Source organism: Pagrus major, chromosome 2 (genome assembly GCF_040436345.1).
Source record: "Pagrus major chromosome 2, Pma_NU_1.0".
Classification (NCBI taxonomy): Eukaryota; Metazoa; Chordata; class Actinopteri; order Spariformes; family Sparidae; genus Pagrus; species Pagrus major.
In genome coordinates this window covers 31,331,335-31,355,309 of record NC_133216.1, presented here as the reverse complement: position 1 = coordinate 31,355,309, position 23,975 = coordinate 31,331,335, and the positions used below count along the sequence as shown (strand labels likewise).

The following is a 23,975-nucleotide window of genomic DNA, read 5'->3' as shown; positions in this document are numbered from 1 at the left end:
GGAGAGAGTTGCACCTTTAGGTGGGTATCAGGCCAGACGAGGCACCTGCCATAGACACTGATGAGAATCATTTGTAGCCGGTAGTGTTCTTTAATGTCAGATATCTTGTGATTCGTGGTTTATTTCTGGTACAGCCATTGTTGGAATTGTTTATTTGAGGTAATGTTTGGTTTTACAACTTTTTAAATAGAAAAAGCCAGTTCATCTGATTAGTTTTGTCATTGGTGTTAAAAGAAATAAAATTAAATGTATGTGAGTAGGGCTACATATCATACCTCAAAATGTTTTTGGTAACAACAGAGACCGGACTGAAAGCTTTTCATCAAACATCTTGTCAAGATTGTCTTCTTGATCAGGTAGTTCTTAATATAACATTATTGCTAATTTTACACTGAATGTTTTTTATTAAGTTCTTAAACGGCTGTTTGTGTTGAGACAACATTAGAGTACTTTCCATTTGGTATCGGCATTGTATCATATCCTACCGCACCGCTTCGTTTCCTTTCGTTTCCTTTTGTACTACTACCACTATTTTAGCTGTTTGCTACAGACCTGTGGCTGAAGGATCAAACAGATTCTGAAGTTTTGCACGTCTTTGGTATCTCAAAGGTGGCAGGAGAGAGAGTCTTTAGGCTCATTTACCTCTACTGCATTGAAGATCCTTCAGCTTTTGGCAGAATAGATTGCCAAACTCAGAGTCTTTTAAAGGGTGCCATAATTACAAAGATATTACTGATGTTACCTCAAGCACTTGCCTAATTTGTGTAAAAGCAGGGAGTGACCCTGAGATGGAAGGGAGATGTGCAGGAGGCAATCCATAATGAGTTTTATAGATTCGGACAGTAGTTCAGCTGTCATGAGGAATATTCAGCATGACAAACACAAGTATTTATTTCCCTTTCCAATGATTAGTCTTGTATACCAAGACTAGTCATTGATGTATTCAAAAAGCTACCGTTCACTGATATTCAGAGCTTGATACATCTGCTTTGTGGCTTGAGCTTTTTGTTTAAGTCAACAGTATGTGGGTGAGCATGTGCTTCTTATATGATTATTGCATTGGAAGTGTTCTTCCCTGATTTTTGTTGAGTTAGCAATGTCCAACTGAGCTTTGAGACAGAAAGGTAGCCTCTAGTGCTCGCTTCCTGCCTTAGTCCATAGTCCTCAATAATTTATCAGCTTCATATTATTTCCTCTATGCCATCTCCATATAGTCCCCTTCATGCTCTAAATCATTGATTTTGTACTCAGTGCTCCCTTTTAGTCTGTTTAAGTTAAAACATCTGAGCCAGTAGCAGTAAAAACATGATCGAGTGCTTCCAGGTCAACCCAACTGTCCTGATGTTCACCTCTGGGCTACAGGGACTCAAAACCTGGATAAGAGAGAAACACCTGTCTCAGACAGTCCATTCTCCAGGGTACTGCTTCACATGCAGTCGACCACAACCATCATCCTCCCCTCTGACTGGAAACTGTGACCAATAACTGCTAAAAACAAGCTTTCAGGAAGGTTGTTTTAATAGCCCAACTGGGAAGCCACAGTCCACTTTCTTCCAGGAACTGACTGCCATTTGATTTGTGTGTCAGTGTTTTGACACCTGTCATATGTATTGGCTCCACGCCAATGGCTAGCTGGCTAGCTGCTGAATCCTATTACCTTAATCTGTGGATTAGCATGTTGAAAGGGGGAGGCTGGTTCATTGGCCCTGGCAGAGGTTCATATGCTATATTGGTCTGATCTGTATCACTTTGCTACTCAGTTGAGTCAAATACAATTCCACCCAGTGACCATTACACCACTTTGGTTTTGCTTGACCGTTATCATGTTTACTCTGCTCCTCACTAGGTCACAACATGTACGTGCTCCAATTAACAGTTCGCTGTTGTATCCCTTAACTTGAGGGTTTCCACTTTGGCTGCAACAGACCATTATTTTCCTTTATGATTATATATTTATCGTTTTTTCAATTAACGCTGTCCATCTTCAGACTGCTTGTTTTCTCAAATCCGCAGTCCAAACCTCAAAATAGTCAGTTAATTATCACATACAAAAAAAGAGAGTAAATACTTACATTTGCAGAAGCTCAAAGCTGAGAATAGTTGAAAAAAAGGACTGAAATGATAAATTTGATAATATATTATAATGAATATAGAGCATCAATTCCAGACTCGAGTCTGTCAAGAGACCATTTTGGACATAAAATGACTATGAAAACATAGTGTAAAAATATTAAAATATGGTGTAAAAATTGATAATAAATGAAGTGGTGCTGATGATAAGTGATGGAGCCTACTGTTTGTTTTTGGGCTGTATGTCCCTCTAAGTGGTGGGGTTTCTGATTTATGTGACGCTTTGAATGCAACACAGAGGCTATTTGTTCATTTTCAGGCAGCAGACATTAATTCAGCTTACAACTGAGTCACCTTGGAGTTGTGTTCATACCTACAAAACAGAACACCTGTAGAGTCGTATTGGGCTCGGTTACTACTGTCTCGACTTAATCGGGTTCGGACAAAATAATGTGGACACAGTTAAATTTCCTGAAATTCTGGAAACTTTTATTGTGTTGGTTTTAAGATTGACAGAGCCATGAGGCTAAACAAGCCTCAGACTGACTACAGAGTAGATTGCTGACCAAGCTGTTGGTTATCAGGAACGACACCTTCCACCCCCTTCAAGCAGAGAACACGTTCACCTTAGTGCCCTGCTGAGCGCCACAGGAAGTCTCTTCTTCTAGCAGCTATCGTGTGATGAAGAATGTATCTCACTGTGGGGTGGTGTCACTGTTGTTCTCCGTACTCCCACTCTGCCATAACAGCTCTCCAGCCACCAGTCACCAGCACCAGTCTTTGATGAACCGAGGCCCCGTTGCTCACACTGCTCTTAAGCCCTTTATTCATTATTCATTAAACTTTGCAGTTGATACTTTTCTCCATTTTATGCATTATACAGTGTTGCAGTTTTACAATATTACATTAAATATTATTATATTATGTCAGGACATTATTAAATCATACTACATACAGTACGAATGATAAATTCCTCTATAAGGGCTTCACAATCTAGACCACATACAACACTCTCTAAACTTAGACTTTCTGGTCCTGCCAAAAGCAGGTGGGAAAAAGTTCAAATTAGTCCAGTGACCAAAGAAATAAAGGGAAACTTGATAATCATGTAAGTAATTTATAGTGATTATAAAATGTTGCTATTGTCTTACTGTTTTATACCATTTCAACTGAATGTCTGGGTTTTGGACAAAAAAATAAATAATGATGGTCATTTTTCCACTTTAATCTGACATTATAATTAATTACAGTTAGAGCTGCAACAATTAATCAATTAGTTGTCAACTATTAAATGAATCAAACTGTTTTGATAATTGATTAATCTGTTGAGTAATAGGGTCTAAAAAAAGTCTAAATTCTGATTCCAGTTTCTTAAATGCGAATATTTTCTGGTTTGTTTCCTCCCCATGATAACGTTAATGAGTGCAGCCTGTTGCCTGCAGCTCTTCATCTAACAGCTCCTTCTTGTTCCATTACTCCCACAGGCTGAATCAAACAACTCCCTGACACATTTAAAATGGGTCCGCTGTCAGAAAATGCTGAAAATGACCGATGATGACGATGAACGATAGCGGTGCTAACTTAACACATTGCATTTCCTGCGACTAGCCTACTTCAAAATCAAAGTCAACTTGTGTTTTGCCAGTTAAATGCTTTTAATGAGAAGCTGCAGCAGTAGGAAATTTTCGGTTTGCATTTGCGTCAGCTCTACAGATAGTGAACGTCTGGTGTACGGGGGATCACTATTCTTGTCATTAACTTTTTAGTCGGTGGGAAAACGACAACAACAGTGACAACCCTAGCCTCTATCCAGATTTTTACCTTATTATTTATCACATAATATTCATTCATCACTTCACTTAGCAGCTTATATTAACTTTGAAAGTATATTTACTGCTACCAATCCCCTGGCTATGTTGATTTATTATACTGTATATACCCATACTGTTAACAATGCATTTGCTTGTGCTACTTTAACTCACCTCTGCTCTGACATTATGAGCCACACAATATAGTATGCTTACTGCTTGAACATCTAATCTTGTACCCAGTATATTGTTGGAAAGAATAAGAATAACAACTTTGTTTTCTTGTCTTGGTATGAACACCAGACAGTGTCCGTAGGCCACATTCACTTGCAGCACAGACCTGAAGCTATACAAAGCTTTAAGCTTACGTAATGACTCCAGTAGCTCTTCTGAACAACACTACAAAACCTGGGGACCTGACCCCTCTGATCCCTTCCTTTGTTCTCTGTTCTGCAGTGGAGGAGTCAGACATTATAGATTTGGAGAAGCGCTACTGGCTGCTGAAAGCCCAGTCCAGAACCGGCCGCTTTGACTTGGAAACCTTTGTCCCTCTGGTCTCTCCTCCAATCCATGCCTCACTGAGTGAAGGTAGGGCAATATTTACCTTTTTTCATATGTCTCATGGGGGTGTCAAGTGTATAAATCTATGATCATCATGGCCCTATGAAAGTCTTTAGGCTTACCAGTCAATGCAGCCCTCTTGAATGACCCGCTCTTTGTATTAATATTGTCTGTGTCATTGTCGTTGTCTTTTCCAGGCTTATTTCACGCCTTTGATGAGAATCGGGACAATCACATCGACTTTAAAGAGATATCTTGTGGACTGTCTGCCAGCTGCAGGGGGCCCATTGCTGAAAGGCAGAAATGTAAGCCATGCTGTGGTTCAAAATCATTACAGATAAATAATTCCCGGAGGCTTCAGAGAGTCATACTAAGCTGTTGCATCATTAGTTCCGCTTTGTAGCTGTTATCTGGATGTTAAATGTAAGTTTGAGGGTGTAAACTTTTGGAAAGTGTTAATTAGTTCTGTTGGTCATTAGTGCACAGTCATTGTTGTCATGGAAACATTTCGGATGTCCTGCGAACAGACTTCAGAGCATGCTGTTGGGTTTCAAGGCAGTAGAAACCAGTATATTTGCTTCAAAGCCATATTTTCATCATAACACCTCTCTCTTTACTGCTCAGTTTGCTTCAAAGTGTTCGATGTGGACCGTGATGGGGTTCTGTCTCGAGATGAACTCCATGAAATGGTGGTGGCCTTGCTGGAGGTGTGGAAAGACAATCGCACAGACACACTCCCAGTAAGTCCACAGAACATAGATGTAGGCAGGACTCTATGTGGCTCTACAGACCTGCAATAAACATCAAACTTCCACTCATTTAGTATGTTGTCTCAGTGAAACCTCATGGTTGACATTGAAGGTCACATTCTCTTCTCCTTTTATTGTTTGTTTTTGTTTTGTTTTTTTTATGTTGGAGCCCAGAAGCTATTTTTATATGTTGTATAGTTTCAGACATGCTAGGCAATCTGAAAATAAAGCTTAGATTTTCAATTAGGATTTCTCCAGGACACTGCTGAACTGTGTTAGTGAAAGTTAGTGTAATATGTCTGGATGTCAGCAAAGGTATTCGTTATATCAAGTTAGGAGGCTTGCCTACCAATTCCTCAAAAACAGACCTATTAACACATTGTATCTTACTTGTTTAACCTGTACATGAACAGAAATGAGAAAAAAGAATATTTGGTGTTTAAGGGGCTTGAGTCTTGGAACTGTTTCTTGACAAACAACAGTTGATCCATGCAAACAGCACTTCTGTGTAGCATCTTTAGATGCAGATCAAGTCGATTCATATGGTCAGTGAGCAGAGGTTTTTCCCACCATATAGACTCAACGGTACCAAACCTGGCAACCTCACTGTGACAAGACTCTGAGGAGCACACAGACACTACACCTGGCTCTGAAGAAATACTTCCAGCACATAACTCTCTGTTAAACCACAAATTGTCATTTTTACATGAATTTTTCTGATCTGGTTAAATAAATGAGATAGAATTAGAGCCCGAACCACACTCCATTTTTGGAGCCAATGCCGATACCAATATTAGGTGGTAAAAAATAAAGATATCAGTATATCCGTCCATATGCAAAATGCTTTTGCAGATAACCCCTCAAAACAGTTGCGACAAAGATATGCAACAGAGGCAAGATATTTTACAGTTTAACAATAAACTTTATTGTCTAAAATTACATTAGTGTACTGAAAGGGAAATTTAACAGGGAATTATATAATTATAATTATAAATTACACCAAGCATCCTTTATTGCAATATGATCTCTTAAACAAGTTTTCATGTCCGCGCATATCAGACAACATATACCCCATGACCAATATATCTGGAATTGACCAATTTCGTCCGAAAATATCAGCCAACCGATATATCGCTCGGGCTCTAGATGAAATGACATCTCTTGTGGTTTATTTGTTAGTAGGCATGTTTTCTGATCTTGGACATAGCTAGCCATTTTCGCTTTTCTTCTTTTAGTAGCTGTAGTCCTTATGCTAAGCTAGGCTAACAATGTCCTGACTCCATGTACGCAAACAGATATGAGATTGATATTGATTGTCTTAACTTATTTTTTGAATTGAACAGTATTTCCTCACATGGTCAACAATTAGTTTAAAGCCAATAAAATTGGCTAGAGCTGATATCCAAATATATACTGTATATTTATAGTCATGATTTCATGGCAGTTTATTAGAGGTAAGGCTGAAAATTATGCAGTCTAAAAAATGAACAGAGCAGGGATTTCCACAGATATTAAAACTGAAAAGATTCTATTATGGCATGTATGGCATTGCAAACAGACAGATATTGATTAACATCCGAGAATCGCAATAATAACCCATTTCATATTTTTACACTCATGTCTGTTGCAATCTTCTTCACAGCAGTAGCTGAAGATAAGGTGCATGGTGTTTGCTACTTCAAGTTAATACATTTTCTTACATTGCAGGAGCTGCACAGTAGTGTGTCAGACATCGTAGAGGACATTCTGAAGATGCATGACACAACCAAGGTGAGACAAACTCTTGGTGACAGAATCATTATTGATGTAGCTGTCAGGAAGTTAATCCTTTGACTTCTATCCTGCAATATAATTTGATTTTATAACCTTGATCAAGAGAAAGTCATCAACACTTTACACTCAACTCCAGCTTCAACCTTTCACATTTATATTGTTCGACATATTGTCAGTACACCCACAGCAGCCTCCTTGTCTTACCTCGAAGATATTTATACGCACAATAACCAGGATGAATGGATTTTCTTCCATCCTTTATAAGGTCTCAACACAGTGTATATTTCGAGAATAGTAAATCTGAGTATGGTGACCTTTGTGTTTTTTGTCTCCTTTCCAGCTGGGTCACCTGACCCTGGAGGACTACCAGATCTGGAGTGTGAAGAGTGCTTTGGCCAATGAGTTCTTAAACCTGCTTTTCCAGGTCAGATTAGCCATACTACATACTGTAGTTGTAAAACTTGCATTGATTGTTAAAGGTTATTTTTATTCAAAATAATTTTCTATGCTTTTTGTAAATCTATGTGTGTTTGTCTTGGTCCAGGTCTGCCACATAGTCCTAGGGCTCAGGCCCGGTACTCCTGAGGAGGAAGGACAAATCATCAGGCATGTACCTGTCCACTTTATCTGTCATGTCATTGTGTACAACTTTGAATATGTTGTTGGACCTAACAAATGTTTTCATTTGATTTGTGTTTTTTTTTTCTGTGTCTGTGTGTGTGTGTGTGTGTGTGTGTGCGTGTGTGTAGGGGTTGGTTAGAGAGGGAGAGCAGACATGGGCTGCAGCAGGGTCAGAACTGGTTCCTCATCTCCATGCTGTGGTGGCAGCAGTGGAAGGACTACGTTAAATACGTAAGTCAAGTTAAAGAAGCCAAAATGTGTGTATATAATTAACACTACAGAAAATTTGTACAATACAAAATAGATGTTGCTTAATAAAGATGTGATTTATAGCAGTGTTGAGGTTTCAAAACACCCAGAGAGGAAGGAAAGTTCAGCCTGACTGCACCTTGAAGATCATTTCACATTAGGGGCTACTGTAGAGACGATTGTGACACTTAACATATCTTTCCTTATTATACCATTACAAACCCCTCACAAGCCTTTTTTTTTTTTAACCTCTGTTCTGAAAAACTTAAATTGCTTATGAACCAGCTGATTGACTTTTGTATTTTTAGTTGTATGTTGTATGGATTCAAAAACAGTGTTCATTTCATTAACGAAAACCATGACAAAAAATGTTCATCAAAGACTTTTTTTCAGAACTAAAACGAGACAAGGATGAGCTAAAAACTAAGACGAAATGTTATGTTTTGTTTTCCTGGATGAGACGGGACTAAAATGTTAGTGATGGATAATCAGATAATAAAAAAAATTAATTATTCCTTCCTGCAATTGTGCATATAGTCTGTCATAATATAAACAAAACATCTCTGTCATTGATTGACGTGTGCAGATTCCCTGAATCCCAGGTGATTGCATGATGGATTTTGGTCGGCACAAAGCAATCGATCTGTAGACAAACTTTATTTATATTTCAGCTAGAAGGAACACAGAATACAGTAAAGTGAGACTGAAGAGACAGCGACTTCAGCCGTAACTAATGCCACAGTGATCAGCTAACTGTAAGTTCTAATGTTAACTAAGCATACGTATCTGCTAATGTTACAGCTGCTTTAAGTGTCGTTTTAGCTAACTTCCTCTCCATTTTGCAGTTAGAAATCCCCTCCTTCCTCTCTACATGAATGCGCAGCAATAATTGCCTGACATAAAAGCAAACAGGAGGATCCTGCTCCCTGAGCCTTCACGAGCAGACAGGACCGCATCTTTATGGAAATTTCTCTAACATTGATTGGATAAAGTAGGCAGGGAAACCAGAAAATGTCTTTTGTCTTTTACTGCATGAATGCATACTTTCAAAGCCGATCAGTTTTTGAGACCTGGTCTGTCACTGCATCTTGCACAAAAGTCACATTGGGACAGTGACAGTTATGAAAGCCAACACCACATTAACCTCAGATATCACTTTGAACAATGACAGGGCAGTCCCTGCTGTTATCTTCCTGTCCAGGAGCATAAGGGCATCGTGGTGGAGCAGCCGTCCATCCTGAGCTCATTACGAACTCCGATGGCCACAGCCACTATAGAGCCAATCCCACCAGACAGACTGGGAGGACTTGGAACCTTCAGCCCCGTCAGCCCCACTGAGGAGAGGTCACCTGATGCTGTGTCGAGCGCCTCGGAGGCTACAGAGACCGGTCAGTCAACACAAATCACAAAACAGTAGACAGCATTTAAAATCAAACCTCAGAGCTGCACATTGATGAGTATGACATGACTGACAGAATTAGTGCTGTTAAAATGTAGATAATGCTGAATATACAATGTAAGCTGTTATTGTAGAGATATACCTCATCCTCCTCAATATCTGCCTTTAATTGCAGCTGGCCATTATTTGAGTCCTCGTTTCTTGGAGAATTTAGGGTGTAGTGTTAACCTGGCCTTTATCAGTGACTGGTTTCTATTTGTTCATGTCAGCAATTTTAGGACTCTGCCTTTAGTTGAAAAGCAGTTAGCATTTTAGAATTTACAGTAGGATAATGTTGTTATGCTGTATGTCAGAACTCTTTAATCTTTCAACCATCAGGAGGAGCAACCCATCAACCAAGTTGCTCTGAGGGTGTACAGTTTATTCTAGCTCCATTGATAGAATTGTTGACTGTGGACCATCATTCAGTTGTACATTAGTAAAATGTTGCATCAAGTGGGTTTGTATTTAATTTTTTATTTTGAATAAGCAATAATATTTTGTTAGGGTTAGGTAAGCTATTCAGCATTTATGCTGGCATCTTTACGATGTCCAGACTCTTGGAAAACACCTGAGTTTACTAGAATACAGCATCCCCACTTTAAGTTTAGATTGAAACACTTTTCAATCCTGTTTGTGTTTCTGTATTTTTTCCTCCCTGTGTGTGTGTGACCTGGTTGCTCCCTCTCTTTCCATCCCTCCCTTTCCCTTCTGTCCCAGCAGCCCTGAGCCCCCAGGTAGCTCCCTCCGCTACAGAGAGCTGTTTTGCCCGTCAGCACAACGTATCAGACAACAACAATCAGTGTTTTTCTGGAGCCAACGGACACCTCCCCTCCCAGCTGGCAGCACAAAGACCTGGAGCCATCGACAACCAGTCTCTGGTCAACACCGACCCCATGAAGGCAAGGACGTGTGTGTGTGTGTGTGTGTGTGTGAGTGTGAGTGAGTGACTAATGCTCAGTTAATTTGTTTACTAGCAAAACAAAGTCAGTTGCATATCATGGAGTTTATGTGCAAGTACAGTAAGAAGCAGACTGTCCATCATATTAACATATTATTAGTATGATCATTATAAAACATTTACAAACCCCAAACTCATTTTGATCATAATCACATGAAGCTCCAGTGAGCCAGTTTACACTGCAGTGTGGTCGAAGATGTAATTGTTATTGGACACAGGTCAAGTGCAAACATGAGTTGTAAATCATCTTATAATATAAGAATTGAAGGTAATGCAGTCCTGTTCATTAAATGGCCTCAAAATTAGGGAGTTCAAAATAAATTACTATCTGCTTTGTTCCTCGGACTGAGACGAGAAAATTGAGCTCGAGTCTGCATGTGGCTCAGCCTAGTTTGGGTCTTGCCTTACGTCCTTTGTCACACAGTGTTGTGCGTTCTCATCGGCCCACTTCGTACTGTCTTGCTTCTTTTTGGAAAATCTAGCAAACTTTAACCCCAAGATTAACCTACAGGAGACCTCACTCTTAATTGTAACTTCAAGCAGTGTTGACATTTTTATTCCTTGTTTGTATTCTCTGAAACCCAAAGTCAATGTTGACTTTTTTTTCTTTCTTTTTTTTTTTTTACCAAAACCACAATCTTTTCCTAAACCTAACCAAGAATATTGTTGCCTAAACCTAACCAGACTGCAACTGAAATTATAAATATTAATAGAAAAAAAAAACAATAACTGAAGATAATCAGTTCAAAAAGTTTAAAAAAAAGGCACAAATTGTGACTTTTTGGGGGCTCTGTCCCTCTCTGTACTATGTCAACTGAATTCTGAAGGCAAACTTCTCCCTTCATGCCCAAACAATCTTATAAGGTGTCCATGAACGAAGATTGTTTGAAAATTATTTGAACAGATAAAAATGTATAAACAGAAATAACATTTTGGCATTAGAATTTTTTTTGATTATGACTTTTTATCACCAAATACATGGTGTATTAAAGAGAGTAGGTGTAATAAGCTGTAGCCTCAGCCTACACCTTTTCAGTCTGTGAAAAAGAATCTCTTTGTGTTGCATTTGGAGCACTGTTTGCCGACCAAAAGATTTTTCGGTTTCAGTTCCAGTCTTGTCAACCTGGTGGTTACATCAGAAAAGCCACATCCCACAGTCAGGAGGTGATCACGTAGCATGGATCATACACCATGTTCACAGCTTTGCTTCAGCTAATGTTTGACATTTGAGAATAGTCAAGCTACTCCGTGTGAGAAAAGACTCCAGTATCAATACGTTCCCTCTGGATTTGCTTTCTGAACTGAGCTCGTCTGTTCGAGGGAATCAAAAAGCTGTTCTACAAAGCCGTGCATTTAAAAGACAGATGTGATCCAGACCCTGGAAAATAACAAATGCAAATTTCACAGCATGTTTATCTTTACAGAATTTACGATCTTTCACACATAAAAAGACAACAGAGTGTTGGAAGAATATTTTTGCCTTCTTTTTCTTTGGTTCAACAGAAGAAATGATCTGAGATTCCCAATTAGGAAGCACTCCTCCTCTACTGGCAAAGGCTCTCAGGGACCAGATGGTGCTTCCTTTTTCCTTTGTCTTATCTCTACAATTTGTTGTAATGATAGCAGGCTGCCAGCCTGTGCATAGCATTAGGATACTGTCCCTGTCTATTATCTGTAATTCAAGTAGGCAGATAGTGTCTTTTGTGCACGTATTTAAATGCTGATGTCTGTGCTGTGCCCCTGCAGGCCCCAACGTTAACTATGGAGGGTGGCAGGCTGAAGCGCTCCTTGCAGCTGGCGCCTGGTAGAGACTTTGAGATGGTGCCAGAGCCGGTGTGGCGGGCGCTCTACCACTGGTATGGTGCCAACCTCAGCCTGCCGCGACCGGTGAGTGAAGACAGAACACCCACTCAACAGCTAATGAACCTCACTATCACTGTGAGGCAGGATCGTGCATTATTAACATAACGGTATACTCTTAAGAACAGAGCTGTAGTTTTGAGACTTTAACAAGCCGGTCAATTTTGGTTTACTGGAACATTTAAACAATTTTTAAAAAAAAATCAAACGGGCCAAGAGTGTGGCCAGACAATCAGACAGGTTTAACACATGCCAGCATTTTATCAAGCTTATCTAAACAACTCGATTTGGAACTAAAACCGACAGTGAGAGCAGCTGAAATATCAGTAATAACTAACAACTTCAGTAAGTACAGCAGGCCCGAATTGAACCTGGAAGTCGTTATTATGACCAAGAGGAATGATGAGTTAAACTATGAAATTAAGACTAAAATTTAATGGCCTGACCATTGACTGTATAAAACACAGACACAGCTTCCAGTCTGAATAGTGAAGCTAATGCAGAAGTGCCATAAACCTGCATTCTTTCTATTGGCCAGCAGAGGGTGATTCCACTGGTTTCAAAAAGAAGTCTTATTGTATGTAACCTTATGAGAAATTACGCTACTTTTCAATATTTACCTCAGTAATGAGTTTTCAATCTTTGGTTTCAAGGTTCCTCAATGCAGCATGATGTTCATTTAGTAGTTATGGCTTCATTTAGAAAAATAAAGTTAAAAAAGTAAAATGGCTACTTTGTGATTGACAAGATTCAAGATTCATTCAATTGTCGATATGCAACACAAGATTGTATAATGAAATTCCAGTGGTAATCAATAAGCTACACCAAAAAAACCTACATAGACTAATTAATAAATAAAACAAGTCACAAAATGAACTCAGTATAAACAAAAATAAACAAGTCGCTACAACAGTGACCTGTAATGTAGGAAAGTGACGTAGTAATGGGCATCATCATCCTGAGTTCCACTCTCTCCTCTAAATATGATCACTTCTGGTGATAATATAACAGAAGGCCACAGCTGTGATGCCAAACTCAGGGTTTCACAACAATAGTCCAGAAAACCACTGGGTGACATTATGATGGGTTTACAGTTGGTCCTGGCCTGCAAATAGACAGGAAGAAATTATCCTTGTTCAGCATTCAAAGGCCTGAGAGAAGTGCAACTGAATTTTTATGACTTTATACATGGATTTTTTGACAAAACTTGAAACATGGCTTGTATTTGATCTCGATTGATTTCAAGACAGTTCTGCTCAAAGACTAAATGATAATAAACTGTGACAGTGATTTAAATATGTTCACAGGCAGATGCCAGTATTTGTATTTCTGTATTTTCCTCCGCAGAGTATCACAGTATGACGATATGTAATGAATATTTTGCCCCCTAACAACAGACAGTGCTAAGATTGTTGACTTTAGGCCACAAGTCTACTCATTTCTCAAATAATGTCTAAATGTCACCAAAAATGCTCATGTTGAGGGCCTCTCACAGCACGTTGAGGTGCTTTCACTCCTGAGCGGTTTAGTTAGGTTCAAACCTGCTCTGCTGTGTTCTTTGGTTTGTTTAAGTTTGTTTAGGCTCATGTGAAATCAGTTATTTAAACTCAAGTTTGCTTGAAATGGCTCTCAGTCCAGCTCCAACTAAACTCTGGTGCACGATCAGCACACAGATTGTGGATTCTGTCAAGGAAGGGATCTTTTAAGCATTACAGTTATGGAACACCAACTTGTAGTCATTTTAATACATGCACCATAACTAAACTATAACTAAAAGGTAACATTTTTGTGTTTGGTCTAGACCAAGTGAACTGAACTACAGGAGTGAGAGCAACCGAAAAGACAAACCTGGGTCACAGTTGTCCAGACTGATCAGTTCACAGTGGTTCTCTTCCTGAAAAGCATAAAAGTCAACTTGCAAAAACTTTCCATTCTACTCCTGCAGGTTATCCTGGAGAGCAAGACGGGCCAAGCAGAGCTGGAGCTCTTTCCCCGCTACCTTCTCTTCCTCCGCCAGCAGCCGGCCACACGCTCCCCCCAGTCCAACATCTGGGTCAATATGGGTATGACCAGCCTGCGAATGTTCCCACCGTATTTACCCCCACCAAGAGGTAACGTAAGCCTGCAGCAAGACCAGAGCCAGCCGTCGACAAACGCTTCACTGAGCTACCCCGCAATCCCCCCTTTTAATCCCCCCTAGAGTGGACTGCTCCGGCCCTGGCAGCGCTCTGGTTTGGGAAGTGGAATCATTTAAACCTTTTCTACCTGCACAGACATCGCCATTCAAGTAACTTTAACACCTCTTGTTCTAGTGCTCTACACTTACTGGCAATATTAGTGTGCTGGATCACACTGAACGCAGTGCTGAAAGGTACACAGTTCTAGTCTAGTCAAAGTTGAACAATTGCTTTAAAAATGCACCAAAATATATCAACACTTGAGATGTAGAACAAGAAGCCTTACTAAAGTACGAATTTCACATAAGTTGATTGTTTATTAATTGTATAAAGTAGAGCCGGATGATCGAAGAGTATTTTAATATAGTCATAGTAGAATTACAATAATAGAAGAGTAATTAAAGCTTAGAAACCTGATATTTTTGAACCAGGATCTCCAGTATTTGTATCAGAAAGCTGTTTTAAATTAAGTTGGCTAGAGCTTTTATTTCATGGTATCATCACCATTTAAAAAAATCTAAGGGTTGGATCGGACTCTGTTTCAGAAGATGGCCAATATTAAAGGACTGTGATTGGGATTAGAACCCAATCGGGACATCCATAATAAAAAGAAGAGAAAGATTTATAAAACACCATCCAATGCATTTCTCTAGTCTGTTACAGTTGGTCAGTGTTTAGTAAAGATGGAAAACAAAAATGAAGAAAGCATTTTCACTCCTTTGACAACATATACATTTCGAAGAAAACATTAATCAAAACACAAGGAAGTGAAGAAACATAAACTCAACACATTTTGCCAACACCTACTCAGCATATAGAAAATGCTGAACGTACAGAAAATCAGAAAGGCTGGACGTTGTACAGAACATAACAGAAGTTACATCACAGTAGAATTTTCAGGGGACGTTTAACATTATGAACAGTAAAATTCTTGCTCTGTGTTTACAGTCAATATCTACACTTATTTTGGACAACAAATACAATCATATCTGCTGCAGCATTTTTGCTCATGTTTTCTTTATGCTTCATATTTGTTGTCAAATAGTTTTTCTTGGCCTTCAACGTTTATGCTTTCCCCAGAACCTGTGGTGGTGATCATTACAGTTTGTCAATAGCGCCAACTATTCACTAAATCACATGCAGCAATTATAGCAGCAGAATGCAGACAAATACAACACTTGCAGTATTACAGAACAGTTAGTTGATATCAATTTAGCGAATGTAGACAGCCAGCACATTTGAATAGTGGGTATGAATGAGGTTTCCTTTCCTGTCACTTAGTTTGATTTGGGTTGACAACTGAAAGCTGTTGCAAATGAAATCATTTTATTTCAGTCACTTCCACTTGAGTAATTCAGATCTATTGTTCTCACAATAGAAAACCCTATATATAGACCCACTCACTCAAACAATAGTTGAAGCTGCATTGCACTTAAGTGTATATTTTCCCTTTGCATTATGTCTAAATGGATATAATGGACAAACTGAAAATGCCTCACTGCAGAGAGAAAGCAGATGCCGAAGCATAAAGTGAAGATGAACACAGTTGCTTCAGTATAATCAGGTTTGGGTTGAGAGCGCTGGACCAAATCAAGTCAACATATCAGTTTTCAGGCTTGAGTCCCCAGTGGAGCTGTGGCTTTCCATCATGACTCATACTCTGTCTGAGCAGCGGACCCTCTTTCAGGCATGTGGCCAGATATCTAAAATGGATCTAAGTATGCATCATATTACACATAATAAGGCAATAGTAGAGCACTGGAACAAGTATAGAGGATGGATCATTTTGTGGTCTAACTGAATACCAAAGCTGTGTACATAGAAAAGACATATAACATTATAAAATCAGATATTAAATCACTAGTTTTATTAAGATTTTTGAAATCAATATCAGTTCAGTGAAGCTTTTGAATTTATTTAACAGAACTAATATTGATTGGTTTGTATTTGATTAATCCAATCTGAGTCCACTAAATCCACTAAGTTGATTGACCAATCAAGTCTGCGCTGATTGATAAAAAAGCCCTTTCTTGCTGCTTCCTTACAACTAATCCTCAGTCAACAGAATGCTGTGGTTGGTATTGATCAGTTGTTTGCATCTGTGAGTGTGAAGAAACCAAAAGGAGAATTTCAGTTGAATTTCAAAGCACAGAAGGACTTTTTAATCACAGTTAAAGTCCTTTCAACTGAGGAAAAAGTCAAAGGAACAAATGTAAAATTTGAAATAAGAAAGTGTGTTTGGTTCAGTTGGTAAAGGTTCATGTCGTCTCTGTGTGCTTCAGCAGGTAACGTGCCATCCCCCAACGCTCCTCTGAAGAGGGTGTTGGCCTACACAGGCTGCTTCAGCCGTATGGGCACCATCAAGGACATCCACCTCTACCTGTCCCAGAGACTCCGCATCAAGGAGGAGGACATGAGACTCTGGCTCTACAACAGTGAGGTGGGTTGCAAAACTGTCACAGGAGCCCCCTTTGCTTTCATATATTTGACCTTTTAATAAATATCAGATATTTGTCAGCCAGCATATGACACAATATGTCCTGGCAGGAGATTGCCTGGGGGCATATTGTGTGGCAATGATTTGGTTTTATTAAAATTTTAGCGAAAATGTATTTGAGCATATATGACACCATAGGACTATATCAGCTGGGGGGTCTTAAGGTGCCTCCTTATTAAATAATCTTGAGGTCATATCTTGAAAATTGTCCCAGTGTCAAAATCTGGTTCTAAGATATTTATTATTTTAGTTTTGAGCTTACATGATGTGGTTCTACATTGATCTTTGTTTAAATGACCACACAGCAAACCAGGGGCCAGCACAGGAAAAGTATTTACAGTCCATACAACATGTGGGAGGAATGGGGGTTCAACAGGGCCCAGCAGTACATTTTTCACTTAGGCCCCCACAGCAGGCTAATATGACACATCTAATGACACTTTTAAAATAAAGTGATGCAGGAGAAAAGAATTATAGAGTAATAATGTAATAGTCTCGATAAATCAGAACTTATAAAGCAGTTTTATCATGTTTCCTCCTCTCTCTGTCCTGCAGAACTACCTCACGCTCCTAGACGATGAAGATCACACATTGGAAAGCCTGAAGATTCAGGATGAGCAGCAGCTAGTTATTGAAGGTATAAAGCACCTTTATTTTCAATTACATTTTGCTTTAGAATTAACAAAACTCTTCGGACTCATAATAGTGCTATAACCAATGCATAATATAATAATATTTGTATATATATATGTATAACAGGTCATTCTGAATATGAATGCACATGACAGTGGGAGCGAAATGGTTTGATCACAAAAATCTCTTCCTCTTCCTCCACAGTCAGAAACAAAGACATGAGCTGGCCCGAGGAAATGTCTTTCATTGCCAACAGTAGTAAGATGGACAGACACAAAGGTAAGCTGGGAGACACTGGATGAGCTTACTGGGTGTTTGTACACAGACAGACATCTTGAAAACATGCTCTGATTGGTGGATATTAACTACACCTACTTTAAAATTAACTCCTGTTTGTCCCCTTTTCACTTTTTATATCATTCTCAGATATTTGATAGCAGGATTACAGCCGGTGTTTGCAACTGAATTCAAAATGTCCTATTTCAAATTTGATGCAGGGAGTGATCACCTAGTGATACACTGGGGTTAAAATGTTAATGGTACAAAACAATGATCATTTGCAGACAGTAAACAGTAAACACCTCAATCAGAAGAGACTGATCCAATCCGTATCAATCTGAATGTATTTTCAATTAGATTGAGTGGGATGGTGTAAACCTCTGACAATCTGTTCAATAGGAAAATATTAGCGGTCTTTAACAAGTCTTTGAAAGGATGAATAAAGCTGAAATCCGCTGTATCAGAAATACAAATATTGTTCCGAGGACACGATGTGGGTCCATATTGAAAATTGCGAACAGGCAGAGCGAATTAATTAATTGGATTTTCTCAATAAAGTAACACAAACTTTTGTTTTATATTTCTGACAGAGTAGATGCAACACAGTGGTTGGAACCACTTTGCACACATCGAAAAAGTTATATTCTCATTAAATGTTTTTGCGCATGTAAACATATCAGATCACTTAATTTAACATAAACAGTTGTGTTGGAATCTCTAATGAGCAGGATTTCATTCAGATTGAAGACATTTGTGCATATAACCACTGCTACTGTTGGATAATGTTAAAGCATGTTGAGATGAATTGTTTTTAAGTTGTCATGCTGTAGCGGTGATTGTAACAGTTTGTCATACGTGCAATAGTAAAAGATATTAAGCTCATCAGTGCTGATCAGTAAATGAAGCTTGGTATGCCCATTTAGTGTTTCTCTTTCAGCTAAGTGTTTAAATCTGACCGTGATGTCCTTGTTTTCCATCCCAGTTCCTACAGAGAAAGGAGCCACTGGCCTTAGTAACCTTGGCAACACCTGCTTCATGAACTCGAGTATCCAGTGTGTGAGCAACACCAAGCCTCTCACAGACTACTTCATCTCAGGGAGACACCTCTATGAGCTCAACAGGTACCATTTAAGTGTATAGCCTTGGTGGAAATGTTGTTACTGTTGTTCTGAGTGCTTAATGCTAACTGGCCTGCATTGGTGCATTTACAGAACCAACCCCATCGGGATGCGAGGTCACATGGCCAAATGTTATGGTGACTTGGTGATGGAGCTGTGGAGTGGGACACAGAAGAACGTGGCTCCACTCAAACTTAGAGTATGCAGTTTTGATCTTTGACTCTCAATCACTATTTTTGTGTCTGAACTTCCTGCTACAGGAGCACTTTAACAAAGTGCCTTTAAAATGCTTTTAAAAGATGTATAGAAATCAAATTTATGATGTCATTACTTCCTCTCCAGTGGACGATAGCAAAATATGCACCACGCTTTAATGGCTTCCAGCAGCAGGACTCCCAGGAACTACTGGCCTTCCTGCTGGACGGTCTTCATGAAGATCTGAACAGAGTCCACGAGAAACCCTACGTGGAGCTGAAGGACAGCGATGGCCGGCCCGACTGGGAGGTGGCCTCTGAGGTCAGAGTGCGCTGCTGATCACAAACTATTATCTTCAAATGAACTCACCAGTATATCACTCTTTCTGGCACAATGGTCTAAGACCGAGGTTTGCACACTGTGAGGGAGATATGAGAGAGGAGGGGAGTCATAACTCAGTTAAATCTGGAAATACAGACTCATTTTTAGATACACTTCCCGAGGATATCATTATCTCCCAAGGCTATTGCAAATAAACGTTTATAAATCTGCCAAGAAATGATAGAAAAATATGCTCCTTAAAACTCCAGAACTTTCTTCAGTATCTGTAAATCCATGGAAACACTGCAAGCAATTGCTTACCTTTAATGGTGCCAGTTTGCAAAAATTGTAAACAAATGTAGAATAAAAGTGCACAGCTAACCAGGGATGCAGTGATTATAGATTTTATTAAGATATGATTATTGTCTGAGGAAGATTACTGGTTTCACGATTGTAATGCATTCATTTATTTCACAACACACAGATGTATAAAATTACATGAGCATTTTTTATTAGTGTTATCTTATTTGTCACTGCTTACCTGAACTTTTTTTCCACATTGTATTTTAAACTGGTGCACCAGGTTTGGTTTCTTTCCGTCTGCCAGTTATGCAATTGTCTACATTTAATTTTCTTCACTGTACAGCTGCTGTTCCTATAAAAATAATATACTGTAGAGTGTCTTATTTGAGAGGGAGAACAGAAACACTCACTGTAGCTGAACCTTCACGCCTACAAAACCAAGACATTTTACACTGCGGTTAATAGTAAAATCAGTTAAGTGTTGCATCCCTGCTGCTGACTTCATACCATTATACTTCCTGTTTATGTCCCCCTAAAGACTGCAAGTTATTTGAACTGAAGTTCCAAAACTTATAGCATGGTGATCCCCATATTAAAAATGAACACTTGTGGTGTGTGACATTGACATTATTATGATCGAAATTGGCTTTCTATTTCATGAAGTGATGTCATTTAAAATGAACAGGTTGTCCATTTGACTCCATATAATAGCAAGCGATGTCTGTTTTGCAACTGAATTAATCTCCCATACTAAAATGGTATTGAGGGCCAGTTATGACTTGAGCATCAGGCTCCTCTGAACCCTTTTTTGGTACAGTATCAAATGAGGACTGAGCCCTCCTCTCCTTAGAGGAGGTAATGAGCTGTCACATCCTCTCATGTCCACTCTGACAGAGGAGAGCAGTCTATACGAGTCAGTCCATCAGCTGAGCTCTCCTTTACCTGTTGCTGTGTTGGTGTTCTAGTTGTTTTCTGTATGGCCTGAGACGAGGGATTTACAGGATTAATGGTCTGTGAACTCACCGCTCTGTGTTCGTGTGTCCATGCTCCTCCCCCCTGAAGGCGTGGGAGAACCACCTGCGTAGGAACCGCTCCATCGTGGTGGACCTGTTCCACGGCCAGCTCAAGTCCCAGGTGAAGTGTAAGACATGTGGACACATCAGCGCTCGCTTCGACCCCTTCAACTTCCTGTCTTTGCCCCTGCCCATGGACAGCTCCATGCATCTGGAGATCACTGGTGAGGCCGCTGGAGGAGAAATTCTCATTACATTACTTTTTTAAGCAACCATACCTCAATCATGTGTAACGTTGTGTTTGTAGTCATTAAACTGGACGGCTCCACGCCTGTGCGCTACGGCCTGAGGTTGAATATGGATGAGAAGTACACAGGACTGAAGAAACAGCTGAGTGAACTGTGCAGTCTGAAGCCTGAGCAGATCCTCCTGGCTGAGGTCCACACGTCCAACATCAAGGTACTCACACTGCCACTGATTACGCTACAGACCTTGTCTCACACAAAGTGTAGTGGTTATTATTATTATATTACAAGCGCTACCATCTCATCATAATTTCCTACAAATTCTTGAGTGAAAATTTAAGTAGTTAAATAAAATTAAAGTTAAGAAGTCAAGAAATACTGGCAAGAGAAAAATCACTGAATGAAAGACCCAAAATGAAATAGATTTGTCAGTAAACTCTTTAAAAAAGGTAAAAAAAATAAATAAATACATCTTTAAATCCAGCTAATAAAAGCCCACTCAATTAGCAACATTGAGACTGATATCTTAAAACCTGGACACAAAAAAATTAACTGTCTGTATGACTAGATGCTATGACAGGAAAAGGTGTGTTTGTTTGTATTAAAAATAATTAAAAGGAGATTAGCAAACTGGAAATAACAATAATAATGCTTAGAATAAAATCAGAGGATATATTTTCATAGTGCAGACAACTGCATAAAACAAGGATCATTTCCACTTCTTCCATTTCTTGCATAAATCTGTTAACAGTGAAAAGACAAAAGAAACCTAAAGGCTGTATATACTTTCTCACACAATTACATTTTGTGTCAGGGCTTCAGTCACTGCAGGTTTACTGCCAAGAATAGGAGCTAATAGGATTAGTCTAAATGTCATTGATCTGATTGCTGTTGTTCTGCAGGAAAGCATATCTTCCTATTTGTGGTTCAGTACCTTTGTTGAAGTAGCAGCAATATTTAACAGCTTGTATAGTTTCAGTCTAGGTAAAGGGGACATTGGACACGGTGTGCACTGATCTCTTCACACACTACACAAAATATATTACACATGAAGTGATGTAACACTTCCATTAAACTCTGACTGGGGCAAACAATATATACAATACAGGGTCTCAAACTGAAATCATCTAGAAGCCTCTGTTTAGCAGGATTCCTATGAGTCCTTAAAATTCTTGAAAGTTTTTGAATATGAGGGGAAAAAATGAAGGTCTTGAACACTTTTAAAACAGACCTGTGTTGTTGAAAGTGCTTGAATTTTTATATTTTGTGCAAGAATAGAAATTGAAGTTGTTTTGATATTTTGTCTCCCGCAGTGTTCAGTCGCTATTGTAACACAACGCAATTGTGAAGTGTTCACACATTGAAGCCTTGCTCTCTTTTTAAATTGTCTGAGCTTTTGTAAAGCCTGTTAGTTCCTATTATAAATGTTATCAGTGTTTAATCTGTGTCTCAAACTATGTCATGCTGGTTCCTTGAATTTGTGGGAACTGGGCCTGAATAGTCCTTGAATTTAATGTTTAAGAAGGTGTGGGAACCTTGTCTCCCAGCAGAGACACTCAACAGAAAAAATATTAGATTTTTTTGTCTGTTTTTCTGAATTTGAACCACAGCATGTACACTGGGAAGCTGAGCAACTAGTCTTTCCCTCTTCTTTCCTTCGTACCTATCATTGTGCTCTTGATGTTTAGTAGGGTAATGCTGCTTGAGACTCTATTCCTGGAAATGCTGCTTTCAGCTTGCAGTCCTATTAAATAACATAAAAACAGTTTTTCACCTCTTCTGAAACTGTCTCCACTCTCTGTCAACCTTTCTTTTAGTTTCAGAAGGAGACATTTCAGTGTCAGGTTGTCTGCAGTAAATCAGGCTGTTCACAGCTCAAGTGTTCAGGTTGTTGCTGAATGTCCAATGTGAAACAAAGAGCCACCTTCTATGCTTTGATTTATGTATTTGCTTCTAGACATGTGGGGAGGCTTATGAAATTGTCTTGTGGGCCAGATCTGGCCCCTGGACTGTAATAATTATCAAGAAAGGGTACAAGGTTGAACATTATGGTTGATTGATTCATGTTTCTGTTTCTGAAAACCTGAAGGCACTCTTCACAACAGCATGTTTCAACCTTTAGAACTGCATAATGCCCCTGCATATGCAAAGCTTTCTGTTATTATACTACTTCAGTCTGTGACCAAATCCTTTGTCTATAGAACTTTCCCCAGGACAACCAGAAGGTCCGACTGTCTGTTAACGGCTTCCTGTGTGCATTTGAGGTCCCAGTGCCAGGTTCACCAACATCACTGAGCTCACCCACACTAACAGGTGAGCCTGTCCACTCACACTTTGTCTGAGCACTGTTATCAGCATGGATCTGTCTGAATGCACATCCGTTTTCTCATCCCCTTGCTCTTCACCTTCATTAGATATCACCCCAATAGCCAACGGCTCCACTGTTAATGGGAATCTGGGCAATAAGCCCGTCCTCATCCCTAACGGTGGCCCCAGCCCCATGGTGCCCTGCAGCCCTGACACTCCCCTTGGTAATGGGATTGCCAACGGACACATCACACCAGTGCAGGAGAGTCCCTTCATTGGATACATCATTGCCATGCACAGAAAGATGGTGAGAACTCAGCACAAATGCATTAAAAGAGACAAATCTGTTTATTGTCAGTCACAGTCAGTGCGATATGGTAAAAAAATTCATATGGTCATTATTTTGACAGATATTGTGATTGTGATATGAGTCAGGATTAGTTAAAATGAACATTTTTGCCTCACAATTTTAGTAAAACAAAACAAAATCATGATGATGTGACATTTGTTTGCGTCTAAAGACCAGGACATCTCTGCAGCACTACAGTACTTCATTATAATGCACCTTGTCACAAGTAGTACCTTCATCAAAAAATTGCTACTCCTTATGATTTGGATATTGCACTTGGCCATACTGCACTTTTGATTGTATTTCAAAAAATTGTGCAGCCCTAATTGTCAGTAATTTGAGTTTAAGTCGACAGTTGATCTTAAATGTACATATTATTTAACTAACTGTCACTTTGCTGCTGTTGCCTTATAGGTGATAATTAGCTGCATTTTGGTTTCCCAGCTGT

The 23,975-nt window shown here is 39.3% G+C and overlaps 1 protein-coding gene across 3 annotated transcripts in view; it reads left to right on the top strand.

The window, feature by feature from the left end:
* Window positions 1-23,975, top strand: part of usp32 (ubiquitin specific peptidase 32) — a 69,795-nt gene that overhangs the window by 35,149 nt on the left and 10,671 nt on the right. The window contains exons 6-26 of one of the 3 annotated variants that reach the window (XM_073483505.1): window positions 4,335-4,466; window positions 4,637-4,744; window positions 5,064-5,179; window positions 6,896-6,958; window positions 7,302-7,385; window positions 7,506-7,567; window positions 7,711-7,813; window positions 9,033-9,219; window positions 9,990-10,171; window positions 11,977-12,117; window positions 14,036-14,201; window positions 16,553-16,707; window positions 17,320-17,401; window positions 17,602-17,676; window positions 18,659-18,797; window positions 18,888-18,993; window positions 19,137-19,310; window positions 20,676-20,850; window positions 20,934-21,085; window positions 23,073-23,184; window positions 23,286-23,485. In XM_073483505.1, coding sequence (XP_073339606.1) covers window positions 4,335-4,466; window positions 4,637-4,744; window positions 5,064-5,179; window positions 6,896-6,958; window positions 7,302-7,385; window positions 7,506-7,567; window positions 7,711-7,813; window positions 9,033-9,219; window positions 9,990-10,171; window positions 11,977-12,117; window positions 14,036-14,201; window positions 16,553-16,707; window positions 17,320-17,401; window positions 17,602-17,676; window positions 18,659-18,797; window positions 18,888-18,993; window positions 19,137-19,310; window positions 20,676-20,850; window positions 20,934-21,085; window positions 23,073-23,184; window positions 23,286-23,485 — 2,714 coding nt within the window. Of the gene's footprint in view, window positions 1-4,334; window positions 4,467-4,636; window positions 4,745-5,063; window positions 5,180-6,895; window positions 6,959-7,301; window positions 7,386-7,505; window positions 7,568-7,710; window positions 7,814-9,002; window positions 9,220-9,989; window positions 10,172-11,976; window positions 12,118-14,035; window positions 14,202-16,549; window positions 16,708-17,319; window positions 17,402-17,601; window positions 17,677-18,658; window positions 18,798-18,887; window positions 18,994-19,136; window positions 19,311-20,675; window positions 20,851-20,933; window positions 21,086-23,072; window positions 23,185-23,285; window positions 23,486-23,975 lie in introns of all 3 variants that reach the window. The other 2 variants (XM_073483497.1, XM_073483489.1) reach the window with 2 other exon arrangements.